This window comes from Conger conger, chromosome 15 (genome assembly GCF_963514075.1).
Source record: "Conger conger chromosome 15, fConCon1.1, whole genome shotgun sequence".
NCBI classification, from domain to species: domain Eukaryota; kingdom Metazoa; phylum Chordata; class Actinopteri; order Anguilliformes; family Congridae; genus Conger; species Conger conger.
Genome location: NC_083774.1, coordinates 25,810,303 through 25,831,946, shown reverse-complemented (window position 1 = coordinate 25,831,946; position 21,644 = coordinate 25,810,303). Strand labels below are relative to the sequence as shown.

Here is a 21,644-nt window from a genome sequence, read left to right as displayed (position 1 = left end):
GTTTTGCAAGTAATTTGTTATCGATCTTCAGGTAATTTACCGTGATTGCTCTTTACATAGCATTTCAGTGACACTGAAATCTCTCTTGATTACTGTTCTTTTGAATTGCCGCGACCTGAAACAATCCTCAGAGCGCCGCTGGCTTTCCAAATACAATAAAAGAGCTCTCGTTACGTCATTCAAACATTGACCAATAGAGACGAACAGCGCTCTATAAAAAGAGACTTCATTCATTGAAAACGAAGAACTCATCGACACAATCCGTTCTGTGATAACAGAGTTTGGACTTCTCTCTGCATTTGGTCTATTTTGATCACCAGCGAAAAGGTAATCTAACCATTATCCAAGTTCATATAGGTTACAACAGATGTAGGCTCATTAAATATCTTTAAGTTATAAACATACAACTACAGGCTTATTACCGGAATGTTTATAAATGCAATAAATTGTCTATCTAGTGGAATGCTCACCGTTCAGGAAAGCCTATTCAAGTTTGCGGCAGCTTACAAATAGTTTGGGATATAGGGTCTTTTAATGCATTCATTCATGCTACATAACGTTAGAACCTGCAATGAAGTGTCCCAAACGAAGGTTTGGTCCCAATGTGTGCGTATTTACTGCATTTATATAACAGCTTTGGGATTTGACACACAAATATGAATACTTTTTTGGTGGTAAATCAGGGAGGGGCGCATATATTGGGATGGTCTATAATTGGTCTATGATTAATTAATTAATTTACTTTTCCCAGAATTACTACCGTACGTAAAAACGTATGTTTTTCATATGAATTTCCGTACGGTATATTTTTAGCTGGAATTTGAAGATGTTTTTCGTTCACTGGCTTGACTTCTTTAATTTCTAATCAGCATCAAGCTGGCTCGTGAAAACATCACTAGCCATGTCCAGGGCTTCATTAGTGTGTTTATTAATGGTTCATCTCACTGTTAAAACCATGCATCTATTCATATCCTTTGTTTTGAATTAATGTTGTGCCCTCTGACTTCTGCACTTCATCTGGGCTATGTCATATAGAAAGCATTCTGAATGATGCAATATTGTCAAGATTTGTACCTTTTTTCACTTGCCATAAAATATTTGTGCACTTATCTCTCAACAGAAAAATAAGACACAAAGCTCCCTCCTCTGTCCATCACGGAAAAGATTCAATCATTTCCAAAATGGCGCTGATGAATTTGCCAGTGGTTGGCCCAGTCTCCGTGGGTGAGAGCCTGGTTGCCATGGTGACTATATGCTTGGTGTACCTCCTGCTGCAGCAGCTCCTCCACACAAAGATACCAGAGGGGCTGAAGCGGCTCCCGGGGCCAAAGCCGTTCCCCATCATCGGAAACGTGCTGGATGTGAGCAGCAACCCTCACCTCAGCCTGACGGCCATGAGCCAGCGCTACGGCCCTGTCTTCCAGATCCAGATCGGCACGCGCCCCGTGGTGGTGCTGAGTGGAAGCCAGACCGTGAAACAGGCCCTGGTCAAGCAAGGGGAGGAATTCTCCGGCCGGCCGGACCTGTACAGCTTCCGATTCATCAATGACGGCAAGAGTCTGACCTTCAGCACCGACCAGGCCGGGGTGTGGCGGGCCCGTCGGAAACTAGCGCTGAGCGCCCTGCGCTCCTTCTCCACCATCCAGGGCAGCAGCTCCGAGTACTCCTGTGTGCTGGAAGAGCACATCTCCAACGAGGGCGAGTACCTGGTGAAGCGGCTCAGCACCGTCATGGAAGCCGGCGGGAGCTTCGATCCTTTCCGTCACATCGTGGTTTCGGTCGCCAATGTCATCTGTGGCATGTGCTTTGGCCGGCGTTACAGCCACGATGACCAAGAGCTGCTGAGCATAGTGAACATGAGCCATGAATTCAATCAAGTTGCGGGCACTGCCAATCCTGCGGACTTCATCACCTTCTTGCAATATCTGCCCAGTCGCACCATGAAAGCGTTTGTGGATATCAATGGCCGTTTCACTCGATTTGTGCAGAAGCTCGTCAGGGAGCATTACATCTCATATGATAAGGTCAGTATGTGAATAATCCCTTATTTGATACCTCCCTGTCTCTAAATCATTCATACATTGCTTTCTCTGGTTGCCATTGTGTTCATTGTTTCTTAATTGTTTCAGAACAATATTTGTGATATCACTCACTCCCTCATTGATCACTGCGAGGACAGGAAACTGGATGAAAACTCCAACACCCAGGTCTCCGATGAGAAAATTGTTGGAATTGTCAATGACCTTTTTGGAGCCGGTGCGTGAAATTTTAATATTTCATGACAGTGTGCTGTGCAATGCTGATTTTATGACGTACATTCAATTATCATAACTGAATTATGACTTAAATCAAAATGTGATTAAGGTTACCAGTGCGTTTGATTGTCTGTTTTCTCTGCTTTTCCAGGATTTGATACTGTCAGCACTTTTTTGTCATGGGCGGTCATGTACTTAGTCGCCTACCCTGAGATTCAAGAGAAACTCTATCAAGAACTGAGTACGTTGAAGCATCATCCACTTCTGATGAACATTATGTTTATTCGATATCGTTTATTCACCTCTGTCAACTCTAAACTATTACTAAGGAACTGTAATGTAACTACAGTCTAATTTCATTTTGCGCTAAACATATATGATATTTTGTCATTGAAATTTGATGCATTCACACAATGTCAGACAAGCATAGAAGTTTCCAATTCCATAGCATGTCACCGACTGGCTACAACCTGCTTCTTCCTGATTTCAGGAGAAAATGTGGGGATGGATCGCAGACCCCGTCTTTCTGACAGATCTAATCTACCTTTCCTGGAGGCTTTCATAATGGAGATCTTCCGCCACTCCTCCTTCGTGCCATTCACCATCCCCCACTGGTACGTCTTATCTGACAGCGCACATCGACACACATACAATCAAATCACAATGTTTCTGACAGTGTTGTGAAAGTAAATATTCTAAGAGAATTACATTTTAGTGATGTCATTTCAACTCTGTTAGTAGTAAAACAAAAAGCCACGGTGATGTGGATAGCTTGGTCAGCTGATTCATTTTTATTTTATATAGCACCACTAAAGATACGTCGCTAAATGGATTCTTCATCCCAAAAGACACCTGTGTCTTTGTTAACCAGTGGCAGATCAACCATGACCCGTAAGTGTCATTTATCAGTCTATCAGTATTGTTTTGTCGAAAATATGCAGTTAAAAGCTGCATTTTCAGGAATGTAAGATTAATTATTGAAATAATTAAATAAAAGTTAATAGAATTGTAATATTGTTCATTAATGTTGAATGTTGCTCAATGTCCTCTGGAAATTAAGCTATATTGTGCTTCTCTGGTATTCCACAGTACAGTGTGGAAGGAGCCCTTTACTTTCAGCATAGAGCGTTTCCTGAATGCTGACGGCACAGAACTCGACAAACTGGAGGCAGAGAAAGTGGTAACGTTTGGCCTGGGCAAGAGGCGTTGCATCGGCGAGGCCATCGCGCGGTCCCAAGTCTTCCTCTTCCTGGCCATCCTGCTGCAGAGGCTGCGTTTCCATGAGCTGCCCAGGCACCCGTTGGACATGACCCCTGAGTACGGACTCACCATGAAGCACAAGCGCTGTCAGATGTGCTCCAGTCCGAGGTCGTGAACGTACCAGTGAGAGCCTGGGGATGGCTCGCCCGGCGCTTGCCCTGCATCATTTACATGCGTTGACCCTAAAAATGAGGGGACATAAGTCCATTACACAATGGGGGGGTCTCACAGAGAATCTATATTGTTGGGAGCCAAGAGCATAATTTTCTATGTCCCTCATGTTCTTTCAAGTTGATGAAGTTGCCATTTTTTAGGGCAGATACTTAAGAGATATTGAACATGTTGACAACCCTCAGGAAAAATGAGTGTGAAATGTTATCCGCAGAAATATTATATATTTGCTGTCAGTCATATACCCTCAAATTATATTCTGATTATAAGATTCCAAAACATACATTCCTTTGCAACTCCAACGGATGGAAAAGTCTGTGTTTTAATAGCAGGTTTGAAATTAGATTTATTTGTAAGCTAAGTCGTTACACTTGTATCTTTCTATGGTGCTCATTTCATTAGCAAACAGATGAAAATGACCCAAAGGTGGCCTGTTTGTGTAGAACTAAATTACCGGTTCAACTGCAAAACCAGAAGAAAGTAACCACCAAGTGAGTGATACCAATAGCGCACGTTTGACAAAGATGTCTTCTAGTGGAACAAAGAGTAGCTGCTATTTAGATAGACCTCAGTACTTTTGAATTTCACAAAGCAATAATTACTGCTACCATCAGTGTATTAATAAATTGCATTACATTATAGGCATTTGGCAGACGCTCTTATCCAGAGCAATGTACAACAAAGTGCATACCCATAACCATTACATTACATTACATTATTGGCATTTGGCAGACGCTCTTATCCAGAGCGACGTACAGTTGATTAGACTAAGCAGGAGACAATCCTCCCCTGGGGCAATGCAGGGTTAAGGGCCTTGCTCAAGGGCCCAACGGCTGTGCGGATCTTATAGTGGCTACATTGGGGATCGAACCCCTGACCTTGCGTGTCCCAGTCATTTACCTTAACCACTACGCGACAGGCCGCCCTAACCTAGAAAGACCCTAGAGGGAAGTACAGTTTCAAGTGTTAAGAATACAACAATAAGAACTTGGTTCTTGTAGATTAATCTGACAATGGACCTATAAAATCGTTCTTATACAACACAAAGCAAATTAATGATGTACAATGAAATAATCAGGCCCCTTACATTATCATGCACTTTTCATGTAAGAATGTATTATCATTTTATAAATTTGTGTCTTTCCATCTGCTGAGTGAATGTGTTCGATGGGGACTATACGCACATACGCTATTTTTATATTTTAGGTAGCTTTTATCCCAAAATGTGATATATTTTTTTAATGTTATGAATTGTTGGTGAAGAACAACTTGTACATGTATGTGCCTACACAAACTGCTATATGAAAAAAAGTCTTTTTAAAATAGCAGTGATGAAGGATGTTTTATTCCATATGTGTATAAGCAAATACACACATGCAAGCTATTTTGTAATAAAAATATATTGATACATGCTGGTGTAACTATCAATACTGTGACATGTAATGCAATGGTTCACAAAATGTATCTATTTTGAATGCACCATGTGAATATAAGCAGTGTCTTTAATATGTTGTGCTAATACCATCTGTAATCATAGCATACATAAATTGAAAACAGTGCAAATTGAGTACCGAACAGGCACACACACACACACACACACACACATACAAACACACGCCCAAATAATAATAATAATAATAATAATAATAATAATAATAATTAGTGGAAGTATGAAGACAGAAAATGTATTCAATTCAGTCTCTGTTTCAGTTTAAGGAAACTGCTTTACTATTTTGCAAGGTAATGAAGCAATAATAGTACTAGATGACAGGCCTGCACATATAAGGTCGTAAAATCAACAATGTAGTAGAGACTGATCGCGGCAACGTGTAGTAAGGTGATATGCGCGTAAAGTATTGACAATTTAGTTGCGAATGAGCCACAGGAAATGACGCCAAAATCACAGTATGACCTGAGGAAGTAATATACTGGGTCGCAACTACTTCTTTCACGACTAGCGTTTCAGAATAACACTAGGTTTGGAAAAGGCTTTCAACATTGAACACACTATCTGTAGTTTACAAATTTGACAACAGGTATGTACGTTTGCCTATTTTTATAAACATTTTTTAAAGAAGAATAAATAATATACCGGCTAGTTAGCCGTCTTGCTGTCTCAGACTGCACCGAAGATGCGCGTTAGCTAGCTTGGTATTGAAAAGTCAAACAAAGTCAAAGAAACTAACTAGCAGTAACTTAGCCAGCACTTAGTCTAATCTGTTTACAATTCCTATCTGATAGATGGCCAAATTGTATGCCATTTTAAAACGTAGCTACTTAAGTAGCTAGCTCCAACATGTTTGAAACACAACTCGCGAATTAACGTTATAAACGTTAAGCTTATTGTGCGCGCATTTGTAGGTAGTCTAACGTTGTCAGCTCGCTTAACGTTAACTAACCAATAGGCTAAATATTAAATGTTAGCTAACGTTACATTTGTATGTTGGTGTTCGGTTGGTTTAACGTGGGGGTGTAGGCCCTAAATTAGCGTTACTCATGTAACGCCAAAGTAAACAACAAACCAGAGTAAAACAAACTAAATCGAACTCCGCGTCTGTTTAGAGCGAATCCTAGCTTGGATCAAACTAAGTTAGCTAGCTAGTTTAGCTAAAACATTTTAGCAAATGCTAATCAAGTTTTCTGCTGTATAATGAAAAGTTGTGGTAACGTTATCTAGCTCATGGCTTTCTGACGTTACTAGCAGTTAACGTTACAGTTAACGTGATTGAGTTTGAGACAGAAAGTGAGTTGAAACAGGGAATGACTCGTTTTAATGTAATTTAATCTAGCTAATTCTGCGATCGATATAGTGAGCTAATACATTTGTGCTCTATTGTTTGTGTCAGCTGTCTATGGGGAGATGCATAATCCGTTATCTTGATGGTTACGTAACTTAGGTTAGGTTACTGCGTTACCTGGCCGTGTTTACCCAATTCAGACATCTTGTCAGCGTGCTATGGCATTCCGACATTGGGTGAACGAGCTTGCTCGTTGCCATTTTATGTAATTTTAGATGAATGCTATGGTACAATTCAGGCATTTTGGACTGTACTCGTTTGAACTGCCCTGCTTGCCACGAAATATAAATATACTTTTTCTCTCCTGCTTGCCTATTACCGGCAGAATGGCTGCAGACTGGCTGGGGAGTCTGGTGTCAATAAACTGTGGAGTGACACTAGGTGTGTATCAGGGCGAGGTGTCCTCGGTGGACCAGGTCAGCCAGACCATCTCCCTCAGACAGCCCTTTCACAATGGGGTCAAGTGTCCTGTCCCTGAGGTCACTTTTAGGTGAGGAATTTCTTCCGAAATACAGTAACGATTGTGCTTGCACTGTGAGAATGTTACTTCTAATATAAGTGCTTGTAATATCTAGGAGGAACTTCTACCATACTATACCATAGTGAATGATTTAACCATTTGTTGATAACGGTGCACAGAAGGTCCAGCAACTAGCCAGAGCGCTGATGTGCAGCGGGTGTGGCGTTGTGTAAAGACGTGCCGTGTTTGTGCTGCGCTGCGTCTTGCAGTGCCATGGACATCAAGGAGCTGAAGATCCTGGACATCAGAAACGGCGGCAGCCAGGTGGGTGTGGCGGACTCGGGCTGCTACGGCCGGAACGGCCGGGGCGGCGTCTCGGGGGCCCCGGCCGGCAGCGCCCCCGTGGCGGTACCGCGTAAGGGTGAGCTGAGGTCACAGGAGGGTCTCAGCTCGCCACAGCAGTGCTCCAAAAGCTACGGGGAGCGACACCTAGAGGCGCCCGGGCAGACCAAGGGCTTCCGCCGGAGACACAACTCCTGTGAGTACCGTGGCCTGCGGGCCTGCTGTCAGGCTTTGAGGAGGTGAATGTGGGGGAATTGTAGTGAGCTGGAGGTGATTGCCTCATCACAGATTTTAATGATATTTAGCATGCTCATTTGGCCTTATAAGAAACCACTGGAAGCGAAATTACACCTGTCTTGGATTGTTAATCTGGGAGGTACTGGCTAACAAAGTTTGCACTTATTAGCTTCTCTGCATGTCATGCCAATTAGTTAAATATTTGTTAGCCCGTATCTCCCATATTAACAATCCGAGACCCGGGTAATTTGACGTTGGAATTACCCAGGAATTACCCATGCACGTCTACCAATGTGTGCCATTGTAGGATCTGACAAAGTTCTGGCAGTGTCTGAAATTTTAAACCAATCATGTGGCTGGTGTTAGTGTGTCCTGGTGACTGATAAATAGTGGTGTGGCATGGAAATGTGAGGACTGCGATGCTTATTCTAATGTTAGCTGTCTTGTATGATCCGGTTTTACAGTTAAGTCGGTGGTTTGGAAATATATCCAATGTAAAAACAAGCAGTGAAATGCATTCTGTCCAGGATTGTTTTTCCAATTCATTATTTGATTCATTTGAATGCCCAAAGTCGTAGAGATAACAACTTCCCAGTTCGCTAGTTTCCACGGTGGACTTAGAAATTGAAATTACAAGTAAATTACAAGGTCTTGATTTACAGCATTTCATTTTATTTCCTTAGTCAGTTATGAAGGCTAAATTTGACTGTAAATGTCTAATTTAGATTTACCCTAGAGAATTAGACTGTTGCTGTAAAGGAGCGAGCACCCTGAGGTCAGGCTAAAGTTAACATGTCCGTTTGGTTCCCCACAGCAGTCATATTCCAAAATTAAAAATAACTTTGTCATTTAGTATCTGGATTCCATAGGCGGAGTGCAGCATAAATGTCTTTCTATGTTCGTCTCCCCTGAATGCGTGTGATTTTGTGTAAACCGTACCGTGCCTATTGAGCGTTCACGGACACCCCGGCTGCATAGCTGAAGAAGCGGGCACTGCTCCCTGCCCGGCTGTACGTCTCTACACTGCGCTCAGTGGTGGGTCCTATCAGCTCCAGGCAGGAAACCCAAAGTGGAGATGGAGACTGGGTGTAAAACACTGGAGCTGTGATTGCTTTTGCTTTCCATAGTGTGCTAAAGGCTTGGATTAAAATCAATAAACATGCCCTCCGTGCCCCCTCGCTCCGTCTTCCTGACGAGGTTACGCAAGGCCTTGCCTACGTGCCTCTGCAGCCTCCGCTCTCCCTCGCCTTGGCACGCCACTCAGAGCAGGACCTCCCCCCCCCACGCCTCTCCACAGGAAACCTGGCTGTCCCAGTGTGCGTGCTAGTGCTGGGATATCAGTTTTGAAAGCACTGTTTACCTTTCTGACGGTTTATTTAAATTCTTTGCTTTTTGGGCAAGTGGCCATGTTGGCAAAGTGGTGTTGGCCATGGCTCTGTAGGGGCAGGGCTGACCCATTAAAACACGATGCGATTGGCTGATACTGGCCAGACTTGTGTGGAGGATGAAGTGCAAGGAGCCTTGGTTATTTGAGCTCATGGATTATATCGATGGATGTGCCATGTGATTATGTGCCACTTATCTTGAGTTTTGTGGGTTGTGAGGTGGGCAAGGAGAAGAGAGCTGCATTTGTAATGAAATGTTAGTGCTGTATGTCTGCTGTATAAACATGTACCGCAACATACCTCCATCTTAAAGTCCACACCTGGCACCAGCATCTGCTGTAAGAAGCTCAGTCGTGAGACTTGTTATCTGGCTTGGTACTCAGAGGTCCCTTTACACTTTCAGAAAATCTTGTGACTTACCCAGTAAAGTACACGGTGGTCCCATTAGAATCTGTTGCTAGAAACTGTATCTTCAGACTTGTTACTCAAGGTCCATTTAGGGATCTAACTCTGTGTGAGCTGTGGGCACTGACAGAGATTTGAGTGTTAATTTGTTTGTATGAACACTTGTATTTGCCAGTCTGATTTCTTAAGTTTATCAGCAACAGTGGTCGAGTTCCTTTTTACTGTTGCCTTGCAATAACCACAGCCTGTATTTGTTCTTATTTGCCTGCAGCAGTGATCACATCCTGCACTGTTTATTGACCTGTACTAATCCTGCTGTCAAGATGACTGAGCTTTAACTTTATTCAGATCATTTTAATAATCACTTCCACAGTTTTACCTAAGAGCAAGACGCATTAAAATGAACATACTCCCATCCACAACAATAGTTTGAACTAGCTCTGAAATGCATACCACAATGGACGTAATCAGTGATGTTGAGTGGAGCGCCCTCTATCAGCATATCAAGGTGTTACCCATTAACTTATATATTTACATTGCAGAATTAATGTGTTTAATAGAGGAGAGCAGGACTGTTGTGGTATTATTGGCCATGTTGGTGCTGTGAGCTAAAGGTTATGGTTAGCACAGTTGGGCCCCAGGGGCTGTATTACAGAAACGTCTTGTCATAAGTCCAGAGTTAAAATGGGAAGTGTAAGATAGGATTTGTGAATAATCCTTTCACATTCGTATTACAGAAGCAAATCCAAAACTGCTCTGTGCACTAGAATAGAGCCAAAGTGTACTGTACTATAAAAGTGTGCATCTTATCTCATGTTAGGAAATCTTCACTAAAAATCTAAAATCGATTATCAACTTTCATGTCTTGTTGCCTATCAACCGACGGCGCTTTTTTAATATTGCGTACAGCTGATTGGTTCGCTGTTTCTAGTGGAGACAGGCACAGGTTGGATACTGAAGCCTGGTACCTCTATGGCCGTAGGCACTCTTTAGTTTCATTTCAACTTTGGGGTAGAAACACTGCTGGACCACCTAGTGGTGCATAGTTACAGGTCTCACATGCATACCAGCTGTTACTATACAGATAAGATAGGATTTCAGAGTTAGGACGTTTCTGCAGGCCAGCCCCAGTGATCATGGCTTGACACCCGGGGCAGGCAGATGTGCGCTGGTGGCAGGAGAAGGTGGCGTGTGGTCTGCGTGATGCGATGTGTGCGCCTGCCTCTGCACACTTGCGTGAGACGGCACCTCTCGCTCCGGCTGTGCGTGAGAGCTCAGCACTGCCAGGTAGAACACCTGGTTTTTCCAGTTTTCCCCTCTCATCCTCCTGGCACATGTTCTTTTGTTTTTTCCTTTGTGTGTGTGTGTGTGTGTGTGTGTGTGTGTGTGTGTGTGTATGTGCGTGTGCGCGTGTGTGTGTGTGTGTGTGTGTGTGTGTGTGTGTGTGTATGTGTGTGTGTGGGAGTATGTGTATGTATATGTGTGGGAGTGTGTATGCATGCATGTATGTACATATATCTATGCTGGTCTGTAACCAGTGCTCATATGTGAGTGAATGTTCATGATGACTCCAGTCAAAGGCCTTTTCTGGCTTTGTCGTAGTGTCGATACTGCGGCAGTGCGTGACAAATCAATCACACGAAAAATATGTTTTCGCTTCACAGGGAGGAAGCAGGAGTGAACAGTCCTGACAATCATGTGCCTCCGAGAAAGATTTATGAATGTTAGCGTGTGTATGAGCGGCGTGCATTTTTCACAAATAGCTGTTTGGTCCTTGCTCTACGGCAGGGGTGCCCAACCCTGTTCCTGTTGTCCGCAGGTTTCCGCTCTAACTATTAATAACACACCTCATTCAACAGCTCGAGATCGCGTGAGCTGCTAATCGGTACGGTCACGTGTGCCATATCAGGGTTGAAGTGAATGGGGTGATGGTCGCTCCCCAGGTTTTGAGCACCCCAGCTGTGTTGAGTGTATTTGTTCGGGCAGTGCTCTAGGCATGTTTTGGCTGAGATGGTCTGATGATATGGTGACCCCCCTGTACTCGCCCCCCCCTCCTCAGGGTCGTCCAGCAGCAGAGGCCCGAGTCAGGCCACGCCCAAGAAGAACGGTCTGAAGAACGGCGGCGGGGCCATGAAGAACAAAGATGACGAGTGTTTCGGGGACGGGATGGACGAAGGTCTCGACAAGGACTTCGACTTCGAGGGGAACCTGGCGCTGTTCGACAAGGCCGCGGTCTTCTCCGAGATCGACACGTCGGAACGCCGTGGGAACGGGGTGCGGTCGCGCGGGACTCCAGGGGAGCGAACGCCCTCCCGCTACCGCCATGATGAGAACATTCTGGAAGCCAAACCCATCGTGTACCGGCAGATCACTGTACCACAACACAGCGGAAAAGAGTACTGCACTGGTGAGACTGTAGTCACTGTACTGTACACTCAAATACAGCCAGTGTACTGCACTGGTGAGACTGTAGTCACTACTATACACTGAAATACAGCCAGTGGACTGCACTGGTGAGACTGTAGTCACTGTACTGTACACTCAAATACAGCCAGTGTACTGCACTGGTGAGACTGTAGTCACTGTACTGTACACTCAAATACAGCCATTGTACTGCACTGGTAGGATTGTGCTCACTGCTCTGTGCACTAGAATAGAGCCAGTGTACTGCACTGGTAGGATTGTGCTCACTGCCCTGTGCACTAGGATAGAGCCAGTGTACTGCTCTGGTAGGATTGTGCTCACTGCTCTGTGCACTAGAATAGAGCCAGTGTACTGCACTGGTAGGATTGTGCTCACTGCTCTGTGCACTAGAATAGAGCCAGTGTACTGCACTGGTAGGATTGGGCCCAACAGCTGTGCAGATCTTATTGGCTACACCAGGGCTTGAACCACTTGTGTGTGTGGGTCCCTCTGTGTGGCTCCCTCTGTGTAGCTCCCTCTGTGTGGCTCCCTCTGTGTAGCTCCCTCTGTGTGGCTCCCTCTGGGTGGGTCCCTCTGTTTCTGCTGCAGAGCTTTGAGCACTGGCCAGGCTCATTACCAGAAGCAGGAACTGGGAGGCAGGAGTGTCAGCTTTTGGGACAGAACCTGTTGATTGCCCAGGATATGAAGCCAGCTGCAGTTCACACTGTAAGAGGAAGTTTATACCAGACAGGAGCTAGGGGAAACCATTTGGGCTTAGTGTCGACAGGGTACATGTCAGCCATGTTCAAGTGGCCTGGGTAACAGCACCAGCTAAATGCCTTCATTGTAAGTGTAACTTTAGTCGTGTTATGTCAGTCGAAGCATTTTCTCCCAAACCAGATGAGATAAAAACAAGTTTTTTGGGGCAGAAAAGTTCATAGCTGAGAGGCACAGGGCGAAGTTTGAGTTGCAGCCTCGCAGGGAGAAATGTGCTATTAGAGATGGGGGTGTGTTTGTATCCTGAGCTAGCTTTACATAAACCGCATCTCAAACTGGAAGAACCAGAGAGCCGTGACCTGAAAACTTCACTGTATACAATTAAAGCAGCTATTTGATTCATAAAACAAAGAACATGCAGTTTCTAACCTTCATCAGCGTTGTTCGTTTTTAAACTTTGCTCCATCACCATTTGCCAACAGTAAACTGTTTTTGTTGTTGTTGTTGTTGGTTTTTTTGCCATTTTAAGTCTGAGCAACGTTTATATGCATTTCCCATCAGTTCTTTTGCCCGCAGTGTGATATGATACTTGAGTTAGTGACACACTGCATACACCCAGCTACAGCTCAGTCAGCTTGACCCCGATGAGCCTGCAGTAGTGTGGCGATAACTTTCACGTCTGTCGCCCGGTCTGTGAGGCCCATGTCACGATACAGCCCGTGTTTAAGCAGGACCTGCAGGTACGTGGATTGTGAAATCGCTGTTCTCTGTGCCAGGAATAATTAGACATGGCCCCTGTCCAGATAACCCCCCCTCAGTCTGTATTAGTTTCAGCTTGGCGTTTTTGTTATCATGCTTCAAAGATCAAGATCACTTCCAGCTCAGTTTATTTTACCACTCCTGCACGCTCCTCTGTTCCCCGTTGAGCAGGTTGAGCCTTGCGTGCGTGTCTGCACCGCTGTGTGTGCGTGTGTGCGTGTGTGCGTGTGTGCGTGTGTGCGTGCGTGCATGCGTGTGTGCGTGTGTGCGTGTGTGCGTGTGTGCGTGTGTGCGTGTGTGCGTGTGTGCGTGTGTGTGTGTGTCTGTCTGTCCATTGTGTTTGTGTGTGCAGTGTCCGTGTGCACACTTTTGTATGCGCGCGTGTGTGTGTTTGCAATGTGTGTACTGTGTCCATGTGTATGCACCTGTGCCTGCCTTTGTGTGCATGTGTGTGTCTGTTTGTGCTTATATACACTCATGTGTGTCTGTGTGTGTTTGCAGTGTGTGGTGTCCAGTGTATGCAGTGTGTATGCATCTGTGTCTGTCTTTTGTCTGTGTGTGTGTGTGTGTGTGTGTGTGTGTGTGTGTGTGTGTGTGTGTGTGTGTCCGTGTCCGTGTGTGTCTCTGTTAGGAGAGGGTGTCGGTGGTGGAGGAATTCTTTCCAAGCACCCCCGGAGGCACAGTCCAAAAGCAATTAGCACAAAGTACATTTTTCTCTGCCCATCATTCTTTTCCTCTTTATCAGCGGCAGGTTGCATGACAGAGAGCACTTTACTTTCTTTTGCTTATCGCTGTCTGAGCCAGGGCTCTGTGCAATACACTTCCTGCTTTTGCTTAGTGTCTGTCTGTCTGTCTGTCTTTATGGCATGGTGCCTCCTGTGTTGGCCAGTCAGGGTGTTTGGTGCTTGCTGGAATGGTCTGTGAGTGTGCACTGGTCCGATGGGGCGGTGTGTATCTGGTGAAGTCTGCACAGTAGAGCGTGATGCACAGATTCTGTATTATCCATTGTGCACAACAACTGGCCTTTAAATGCCTTCAGCATGGCTGAATTGCCCTCTCCTTCATAGCAGTGGTTAATGGTTAAAGCTGCCCTCTCCTTCACACAGTAGCAGTGGTAAATGGTTGGAGCTGCCTTCTTCACACAGTAGCAGTGTTAAATGGTTGAAGCTGCCCTCCGTCATACAGTAGCAGTGGTAAATGGTTGAATTGCCCTCTCCGTCATACAGTAGCAGTGTTAAATGGTTGAATTGCCCTCTCCTTCACACAGTAGCAGTGTTAAATGGTTGACGCTGCCCTCTCCTTCACACAGTAGCAGTGGTAAATGGTTGAATTGCCCTCTCCTTCACACAGTAGCAGTGGTAAATGGTTGAATTGCCCTCTCCGTCATACAGTAGCAGTGTTAAATGGTTGACGCTGCCCTCTCCTTTACACAGTAGCAGTGTTAAATGGTTGAATTGTCCTCTCCATCACACAGTAGCAGTGTTAAATGGTTGAAGCTGCCCTCCGTCATACAGTAGCAGTGGTAAATGGTTGAATTGCCCTCTCCGTCATACAGTAGCAGTGTTAAATGGTTGAATTGCCCTCTCCTTCACACAGTAGCAGTGTTAAATGGTTGACGCTGCCCTCTCCTTCACACAGTAGCAGTGGTAAATGGTTGAATTGCCCTCTCCTTCACACAGTAGCAGTGGTAAATGGTTGAATTGCCCTCTCCGTCATACAGTAGCAGTGTTAAATGGTTGACGCTGCCCTCTCCTTTACACAGTAGCAGTGTTAAATGGTTGAATTGCCCTCTCCTTCACACAGTATCAGTGTTAGATGGTTGACGCTGCCCTCTCCTTCACACAGTAGCAGTGGTAAATGGTTGACCCTCTCTCTCTCTCAGACTCGGGGCTGGTGGTGCCCAGCGTGTCCTATGAGCTGCACAAGCGGCTGCTGGCGGTGGCGGAGCGGCAGGGCCTGACGCTGGAGCGCAGGCTGGAGATGACGGGGGTGTGCGCCAGCCAGATGGCCCTCACGCTGCTGGGGGGCCCCAACAGGTGAGCGGGGAACCCAGGGGCACACATTGCACTGAAACGCCTCGCGTTGCGTTACACGCCCTGCTGCGGTTCCTCACGCAGGCCTGGCTGTCCCTGTGCTTGGAGACCTCTCACCGCTGCGGTTCGGTCTCGCTCGCGGTCTCCGTGCCGCTGCCGTCGAGGTCGTGGCTCATGTTGACGTCTAGCCGGTTTCTGACGCGCTGTCAGTCTTAACGCCGGAGCTGTCGAAACTCGTGAAATCACGTGTGCCTGTCAGCATGCCTAATTTATCTGCATCCTCTTGTCAAAGCTTTTGTCTGCTCTTTCCTTTTACACACAGCGCGGCCCATTCAGCTGCACGCCACAATAAAAAAAGAAAAAAAGAAAGATGAGTTATGGAAATGATAGGGCGTCGCCAGGGAAGTGTGGTGGCCTGTGCCTTGCTGTGGAGCTGTGTTCATTCACATTTTACTCCGCTGTACTTCCCATGAGTCTGTTTTCTCTTCCTCTGAGCTGTCTGTCTCTCTCTGTGCTCTTTCATTCTCTGAGCTCTGTCTCTCATTATCTGAGCTCTCTGTCTCTCTCTGTCACTCATTCTCTGAGTTCTCTGTCTCGCTCGTTCTCTGAGTCTCTCTGTCTCGCTCATTCTCTCTGTCTTGCTCTTGCCCTTTCTTTCTCTTGTCTTTCTCTGCAACCGTGGATTTGCTCTCTGGGAATGTAGAACTGTCCAGGCCTTTAGGCAAAAGGAGTGTGGTCTAGGATCAGTTAAAGTGGGGTTGAACAGAGTGCGTGCTATCTGCTGACTGAAAGATACTTACGACTCTGAACTCCCAGTTGGCAGCATATTGTAGTCCTCGGCAGCCCCTCTCTGGTCCTGCCGGTTGCAGGAAGCCTCTTATCTCAGCTTTGACTGCGGAGACACACCCAGGAACTGCATGTCTGCTGAGTGCACAGCCCAGAACTGTGAGCTGGGAAAATCTCGGAACGATCAATAAATGGCCATTTTCCCCTTGTTATACGTTTGCTTTCTCTCAGCAGAAGTTTATTTCAGAGTTTGACCACGGCCTTGCAGGCAGTTGTGAACGTGTTTTATTTCTAGTGCTGGTACCGCTTCTCTGGGCTTTGCGATGTCTGTATTTACATTTCTCATTCACCCCATCCTTTAGTAAAGACTTCAGCGTTACGACCTTTTTGCGCGGCCTTCTAGACTACCTTCAGTCCAGTTAGTCAGTGTGGCAGGGAGAATGACAGCGGGGCGTCCTCTGTTTGAAGGCTGACCCCGAAGAACGTGCACCAGCGGCCGGCCGTGGCACTCCTGTGCGGGCCTCACGTCCAGGGGGCGCAGGGCCTGAGCTGCGGACGCCACCTGGCCAACCACGAGGTGGAGGTCATCCTCTTCCTGCCCAACTTCGTCAAGATGCTGGAGGCCATCACCAACGAGCTCACGCTCTTCAGCAAGACGGGCGGCAAGCAGGTGTCCAGCGTCAAAGGTAACCCACCCCTGCCGTCTCCGTGGTCCCCTGTCAGGAGTTTACCTCAAGGGCTCTTAGAACGAACTCTTGGCCTGGTTCAGAATTAGCTCAGCGATAGCAGGGCAACTGAGGTTTACAATGTGAAACAATGGTGCCCTCTAGTGGACATGCATATGTGTAGCGTTGTACTCTGTTTACTGCATTACAGACCTGCCTGACACTCCAGTGGACCTGGTCATCAACTGTCTGGACTGTCACGAAAACGCCTTTCTGAGGGACCAGCCCTGGTACCGGGCGGCAGCGGACTGGGCCAACCAGAACCGGGCCCCGGTGCTCAGCATCGACCCCCCGGTGAGCGGGCAGGAGCAGGCGGTGGAGGCCAAGTGGTCCCTGTCCCTGGGCCTGCCCCTGCCCCTGGCGGAGAGCGCGGGGAGGGTCTACCTGTGCGACATCGGCGTGCCCCGCCAGGTCTTCCAGGAAGTGGGCATCAAGTACCACTCGCCCTTCGGCTGCAAGTTCGTCATCCCCCTGCACTCCACATAGCCTCCCAGCGAGGGGCAGCTCACCTGTGGCCTCCACTCCTCCCCCTGTGTTCCCCAACACAGAGTTAGCCTTAAGTTCCACAGCGAGAATGACTATGAACATTGTTGACTGACTGTTGGAGGGCTGTAGCTGAAGTGTTATATTTTTTTGAGGGAAGATAAAACATTCACCTGGAGAGAGCGATGCAGTGCTTGTGTGAGTGTTAGACTGGAGCAATTTCAGCAGGACTTGAATTTTGGTGTTTTCTTTGGTGGGTGTCACCAGGAAGGCAAAAGATTCCCCTGAGGAGAACTGTGTGTGTGTTGGTGTATGTGTGCGTGCATACCTGCGCGCACTCACTCATAAAACACAGATTCTCCTCCATCTCTGATTGTGTTTACGGCGTGCTAAGTCTCCTGAAAAGCTACTTGTACATTGGGTACTCTGCATTAGCAGGCTGAACCTGATTACACTTCCTGTTTTCTGCTCTACTTCCTGCTGGATGCTGTGCCAGGCCCAGTGACTTGGCCTCTTTGACCAGATGTAGGGATTTTTGACAATTTTCTTCTTACAGAGAGAAAATAGTTTTCAGACAATGGGAAGCTGAACAAAGTAAATTTGAATTATTTCACTGTTTCTTTAAAATTGTATAAAAACAAGGATTTGAGGAATATGGAGGGATGTATTGAAAATGCGTTGAGAGATTGGTTGCTTGCTGCTCAACTGCGGTTTGCAAGTTTTGGCACTATTGTTCTGTTTACTGTTTATAGCTTTATTTTGATTGTCATTCCAGTAATGGCAATACACAAAATGGCACACAAAATGGCGGTCTCTTGTAATGTTTCAGTCTTATCTGGACATTTTTTAAACTCTCCTTTAGGCTTTCAAATACAATATTAAATTGTGGACATAAACACTGTTTTTATGTTTTTGAAAGTTAAGTCAGACTGTACACTTGCTGTAAAATAGAGACCAGAAGCTGAATATGTCATGCGATCATTTTTGTGCCAAACCTTTTGTTTTATAGTGTTCAAACGGCAGAACTTACCCTCTGAAATTAAGCTTGGTGTAAATGCCATTTTTTTCTCTGCACAGACCTTCAATCAAAATCAGGTCTTGTTCATGAAAATCACTGTTGTGCAGTCTGTTTCTGTGTGTACATGAATATTAACAGGAGACGGCAATGATTCCAGCCCTCTCTGTCTCTCTGTCTCTCTGTCTCTCTGTCTCTCTGTCTCTCTGTCTGTCTGTCTGTCTGTCTGTCTGTCTGTCTGTCTCTCTCTCTCTCTCTCTCTTTCTCTCTTTCTCTCTTTCTCTCTTTCTGTCTGTCTGTCTGTCTGTCAAAAAACATGGAAGGCATTATACAGGAAGTGTTGTCTGTCAAAATACTGCTAAAATTGTCAGTGTGTATTTTAGGATGTGACACTTTTTCATCGTTTTCTCATATAATGAAAAAAAAAAATTTCTGCTCTATTCATGACTGTGCTTTGACTAAATCTAATGCTGAAAATGTTCCTCACATCCTTCAAGAGTAAAAGGCATTACTAAGTTTAAGTTATGTTGCTACTCTTAAACCATGTCACGTTTTAACCTAGCCTGTGCTTAGAATGTCGTTTGATGATAATCTATAGAGATCCTGCCTCTGGATCTGTGAATGTGGGTTTGTCCGCATATCATTGGCTGGTCAGTGACCGCTCTGCAGTAACATGTTTGCTCATTGGTTGAGAGAAACCTAGTTTTTTGGTTTTTGTTTTCTAATGGAGACCGTCTGTTTGCTCAAATTCACTGCTCATGTAGGCATGGGAGCATTGTCAATCACTTGAGCAGACTGCTGTGTAAGTCTTAGAACTGTATCAGTTTCATTTCATTTGTATTCCTTTACATTTCTATTAATTCTTTTTTTTTTTGTTTTTCTATTGTGTTTATTTTATTTTGAGACATATCTAATGTCTTGTCCATGAATACATTGCTCTGTGTGTGTAGAAATCCTGAACAGTGCTGTGCATATGCACTGGGCCTGTCTGTGAACATGGGGGTTTCAATGTCTTGGTCCATGAGGGACTGTTTTGTTTGAGTTAGGCCAGGGGTGTTAAACATGGTTCCACAAGGTCATTGTGGCGCTTGTTCGTACCTGTTCTCCTGACTAAGTTGGCGTTAACCATTTCTGTGCACACCTTCAGCTTTCTCAGAATATAGTGCTTTCTCAGAACATCAAGTAGGACAATGTTTCTGTGTTCTCCTATGCAGAGTCCGGGCCTGGATATTCAGTCTGAATGGTGAAATTGTAGAAATGCATAGCGAGCACTAGGTCATTGATCAGTGGTGTTAAGGTGTTAGGATGAAAGTTATCCCTGGAACTCCAGGACCAGGATTGCCTACACGGGGTCAGTAACGTTTGGCAAAAAAATAGTAATGAATAGCTGGAAAAAATGAGCGTGTGCATTATTGATTTAGGAATTGGGTTAGGGTTAGGGTTGTATCTAGGCCATGTTGTATTTACTCTCTATCTATGCTCATTGAGAAGGATTGTCCACTACTGGACTGTCTTTCTGTCGGAGTAAGTGTGCCTGTGAAAGTCCTCTAACTGTTTGCTGCCATTAACACATACAGCTGGCCTGTGCTTCCGCTGTGCGTGTCCGACCTCGTCTTTAGATATGCAGACTACTGATCTCAGATGTAATAACAGGCTGTTTGATTCTTTCATGGGCAATGCCAGCGTTTTTGCCCCTCCAGCCTTCCAGCTGCAGTCCGAGCCGAGCCATGTCTGACATCGCCTTCAGAGGAGGGCCACTTTTCCGCTGTATGAAGGAATTAGTCTCTTCATGCTGTCCAACCTCCGTGGGCAGAGGAGCGGATTTTATTTTCACACTTTACAGGGGAACGTGTTGTTGAAACGCCCTGTACTCATTCCATTGTTCCTGATTGAAGCGGAGGACTGCTGTAACCCTGCTTTCAGGTTGTCATTAGTTTTACATCGGCGTCTGCAGTGTGAAAATGGGGCCTACCCTGCAGGTGCTTATACACCCAGTTTGAGTGACAGGTGGACACAGACCCCTGTCCTGGCTGTGTTGAATTGGGGAGCTGGGGGTTCATACTGGCCCTTTGTACACCCCAGGTCTCCCTGTGACAGATTGTGAGCTAAAGCTGCCCTTTTTCTGTAGTTTCATGGAAGAGACTGCAATGGTGGGACTCCCCTTCATGGCTGCAGGAAGTTTGTCATAACTGAGCCTTTGTCAGTGACCACTTACCATAGTACTTCTGGGGTTGATTTTGTGGATCTGATAAATTGTCTGTGTATATTGATTTGGCTCGAGTTATGACTGAATCAGCCTGGTTCTTTCTCACCGTTTTGTTTAGTTAGCTTCATTTTGTTTGTATGCACTAAGATGTCCAGTGCATTTGTTTCAGTTGTGCAGGCTTGTGCTGGCTCTCCAGACTCGTATTGGGCACTCCTCTTGGCTGTCTTTTCAAACCCAGCCTTTTGGAGTGACAGCCTGCCAACTGTGTACTTGTTTGTTGGTTTTGAATAATTCCAAGGACCATTGTAGACCTGGCTGTTCCACCGGTCTGTTCTTGAAGTGAAGACGCTCTGTTCTGGGGAGATGCGTCGGTACAGTTCCCTGTGTGGGAGCGGGTCTTATCGTGGGATCAAAGGAACATCGCCGCGTTCCGAATATCTCAGTGGCTGAGGTGATTCCTGCCTTCCTAAGGTTGGTGCACAGTAGAGTTATCATAGTTACCCAAGTCATTGTTTTTCCTCCACATGGAAAATGCAGTATCGGGATGAATCCGGTGTGCCCACCTGAAACCTGGATTATAATTTGCAAATAGTTTACCAAAAAATAAATGTGCTGAGGGGTAGAAAAAAGTTACTGCCACTATGGGGTGGATTATGATTTTGTGAATGACATTGTTTCATCCTCTAGGTGGCTGTTGTACCTTTACATTAGACTGAACAGCGCCAGTATTACAGCTGACCTGGGGCAGCTGCCCTTGTAGATGCAGGTTCCTCTCCAGGGAAAGGAGAGGGCACACCAGGGCTGTCCATGTGCTAACCATCCTTTTTGGGAGAAGGAGGCAGTGTTTTACCCCGGCCTTGTGAGATTTACTTTTAAAAGCTCTCTTGTGTTTGAGCCTAAGGGTCACAGCTCTGCAGTAAAAGAGCAGTTTGTCATTTGGATCCTGTCATCATTAATATGTCAGAATGGGAAATAAAAAATAAAGAAGTTGAAAACATGTATGTGTGTTTTTCGTGTTGACTGACCATCTTGATGTGGGAACTAAACCTGTTAAGACCATCTACTAATATTGTGAGATGGTTTACTAGAAGGTACATATTGATCTCTTGCCCCAGCCCCCAAATTAAACATGAACAGGACAGCAATTTCAGCTCATAGCATTTTAAAATAGGGAAATCCTGAAGTTGGACCTATTGTGGGCCAA

The 21,644-nt window shown here is 45.6% G+C and overlaps 2 protein-coding genes across 2 annotated transcripts; both read left to right on the top strand.

Annotated features, from left to right (window-relative positions):
• The first annotated feature begins 252 nt into the window (after positions 1 to 252).
• Positions 253 to 5,097, top strand: LOC133111429 (cytochrome P450 1A1-like). Its single transcript, XM_061221780.1, has 7 exons — positions 253 to 327; positions 1,121 to 2,024; positions 2,130 to 2,256; positions 2,407 to 2,496; positions 2,746 to 2,869; positions 3,060 to 3,146; positions 3,345 to 5,097. The coding sequence occupies exons 2-7, from the start codon at positions 1,182 to 1,184 to the stop codon at positions 3,628 to 3,630; spliced, it is 1,557 nt and encodes a 518-aa protein (XP_061077764.1). The 5' UTR covers positions 253 to 327; positions 1,121 to 1,181; the 3' UTR covers positions 3,631 to 5,097.
• A 487-nt stretch (positions 5,098 to 5,584) lies between these two features.
• edc3 (enhancer of mRNA decapping 3 homolog (S. cerevisiae)) lies at positions 5,585 to 21,437 on the top strand. The gene is made up of 7 exons (XM_061222828.1): positions 5,585 to 5,722; positions 6,810 to 6,974; positions 7,214 to 7,482; positions 11,373 to 11,720; positions 15,075 to 15,228; positions 16,480 to 16,697; positions 16,888 to 21,437. Exons 2-7 carry the CDS (start codon positions 6,811 to 6,813, stop codon positions 17,220 to 17,222), a joined length of 1,488 nt encoding a protein of 495 aa, XP_061078812.1. The 5' UTR covers positions 5,585 to 5,722; position 6,810; the 3' UTR covers positions 17,223 to 21,437.
• Positions 21,438 to 21,644: the final 207 nt, after the last annotated feature.

Coding starts and splice junctions, on each gene's coding strand:
- edc3 (XM_061222828.1), top strand. CDS start 6,811: ATGGCTGCAGACTGGCTGGGGAGTCTGGTGTCAATAAACTGTGGAGTG. Junction 6,975..7,213: donor GTCCCTGAGGTCACTTTTAG/GTGAGGAATTTC, acceptor TGCGTCTTGCAG/TGCCATGGACATCAAGGAGC. Junction 15,229..16,479: donor CTGCTGGGGGGCCCCAACAG/GTGAGCGGGGAA, acceptor CTCTGTTTGAAG/GCTGACCCCGAAGAACGTGC.
- LOC133111429 (XM_061221780.1), top strand. CDS start 1,182: ATGGCGCTGATGAATTTGCCAGTGGTTGGCCCAGTCTCCGTGGGTGAG. Junction 2,025..2,129: donor ATTACATCTCATATGATAAG/GTCAGTATGTGA, acceptor TAATTGTTTCAG/AACAATATTTGTGATATCAC. Junction 2,497..2,745: donor GAAACTCTATCAAGAACTGA/GTACGTTGAAGC, acceptor TCCTGATTTCAG/GAGAAAATGTGGGGATGGAT.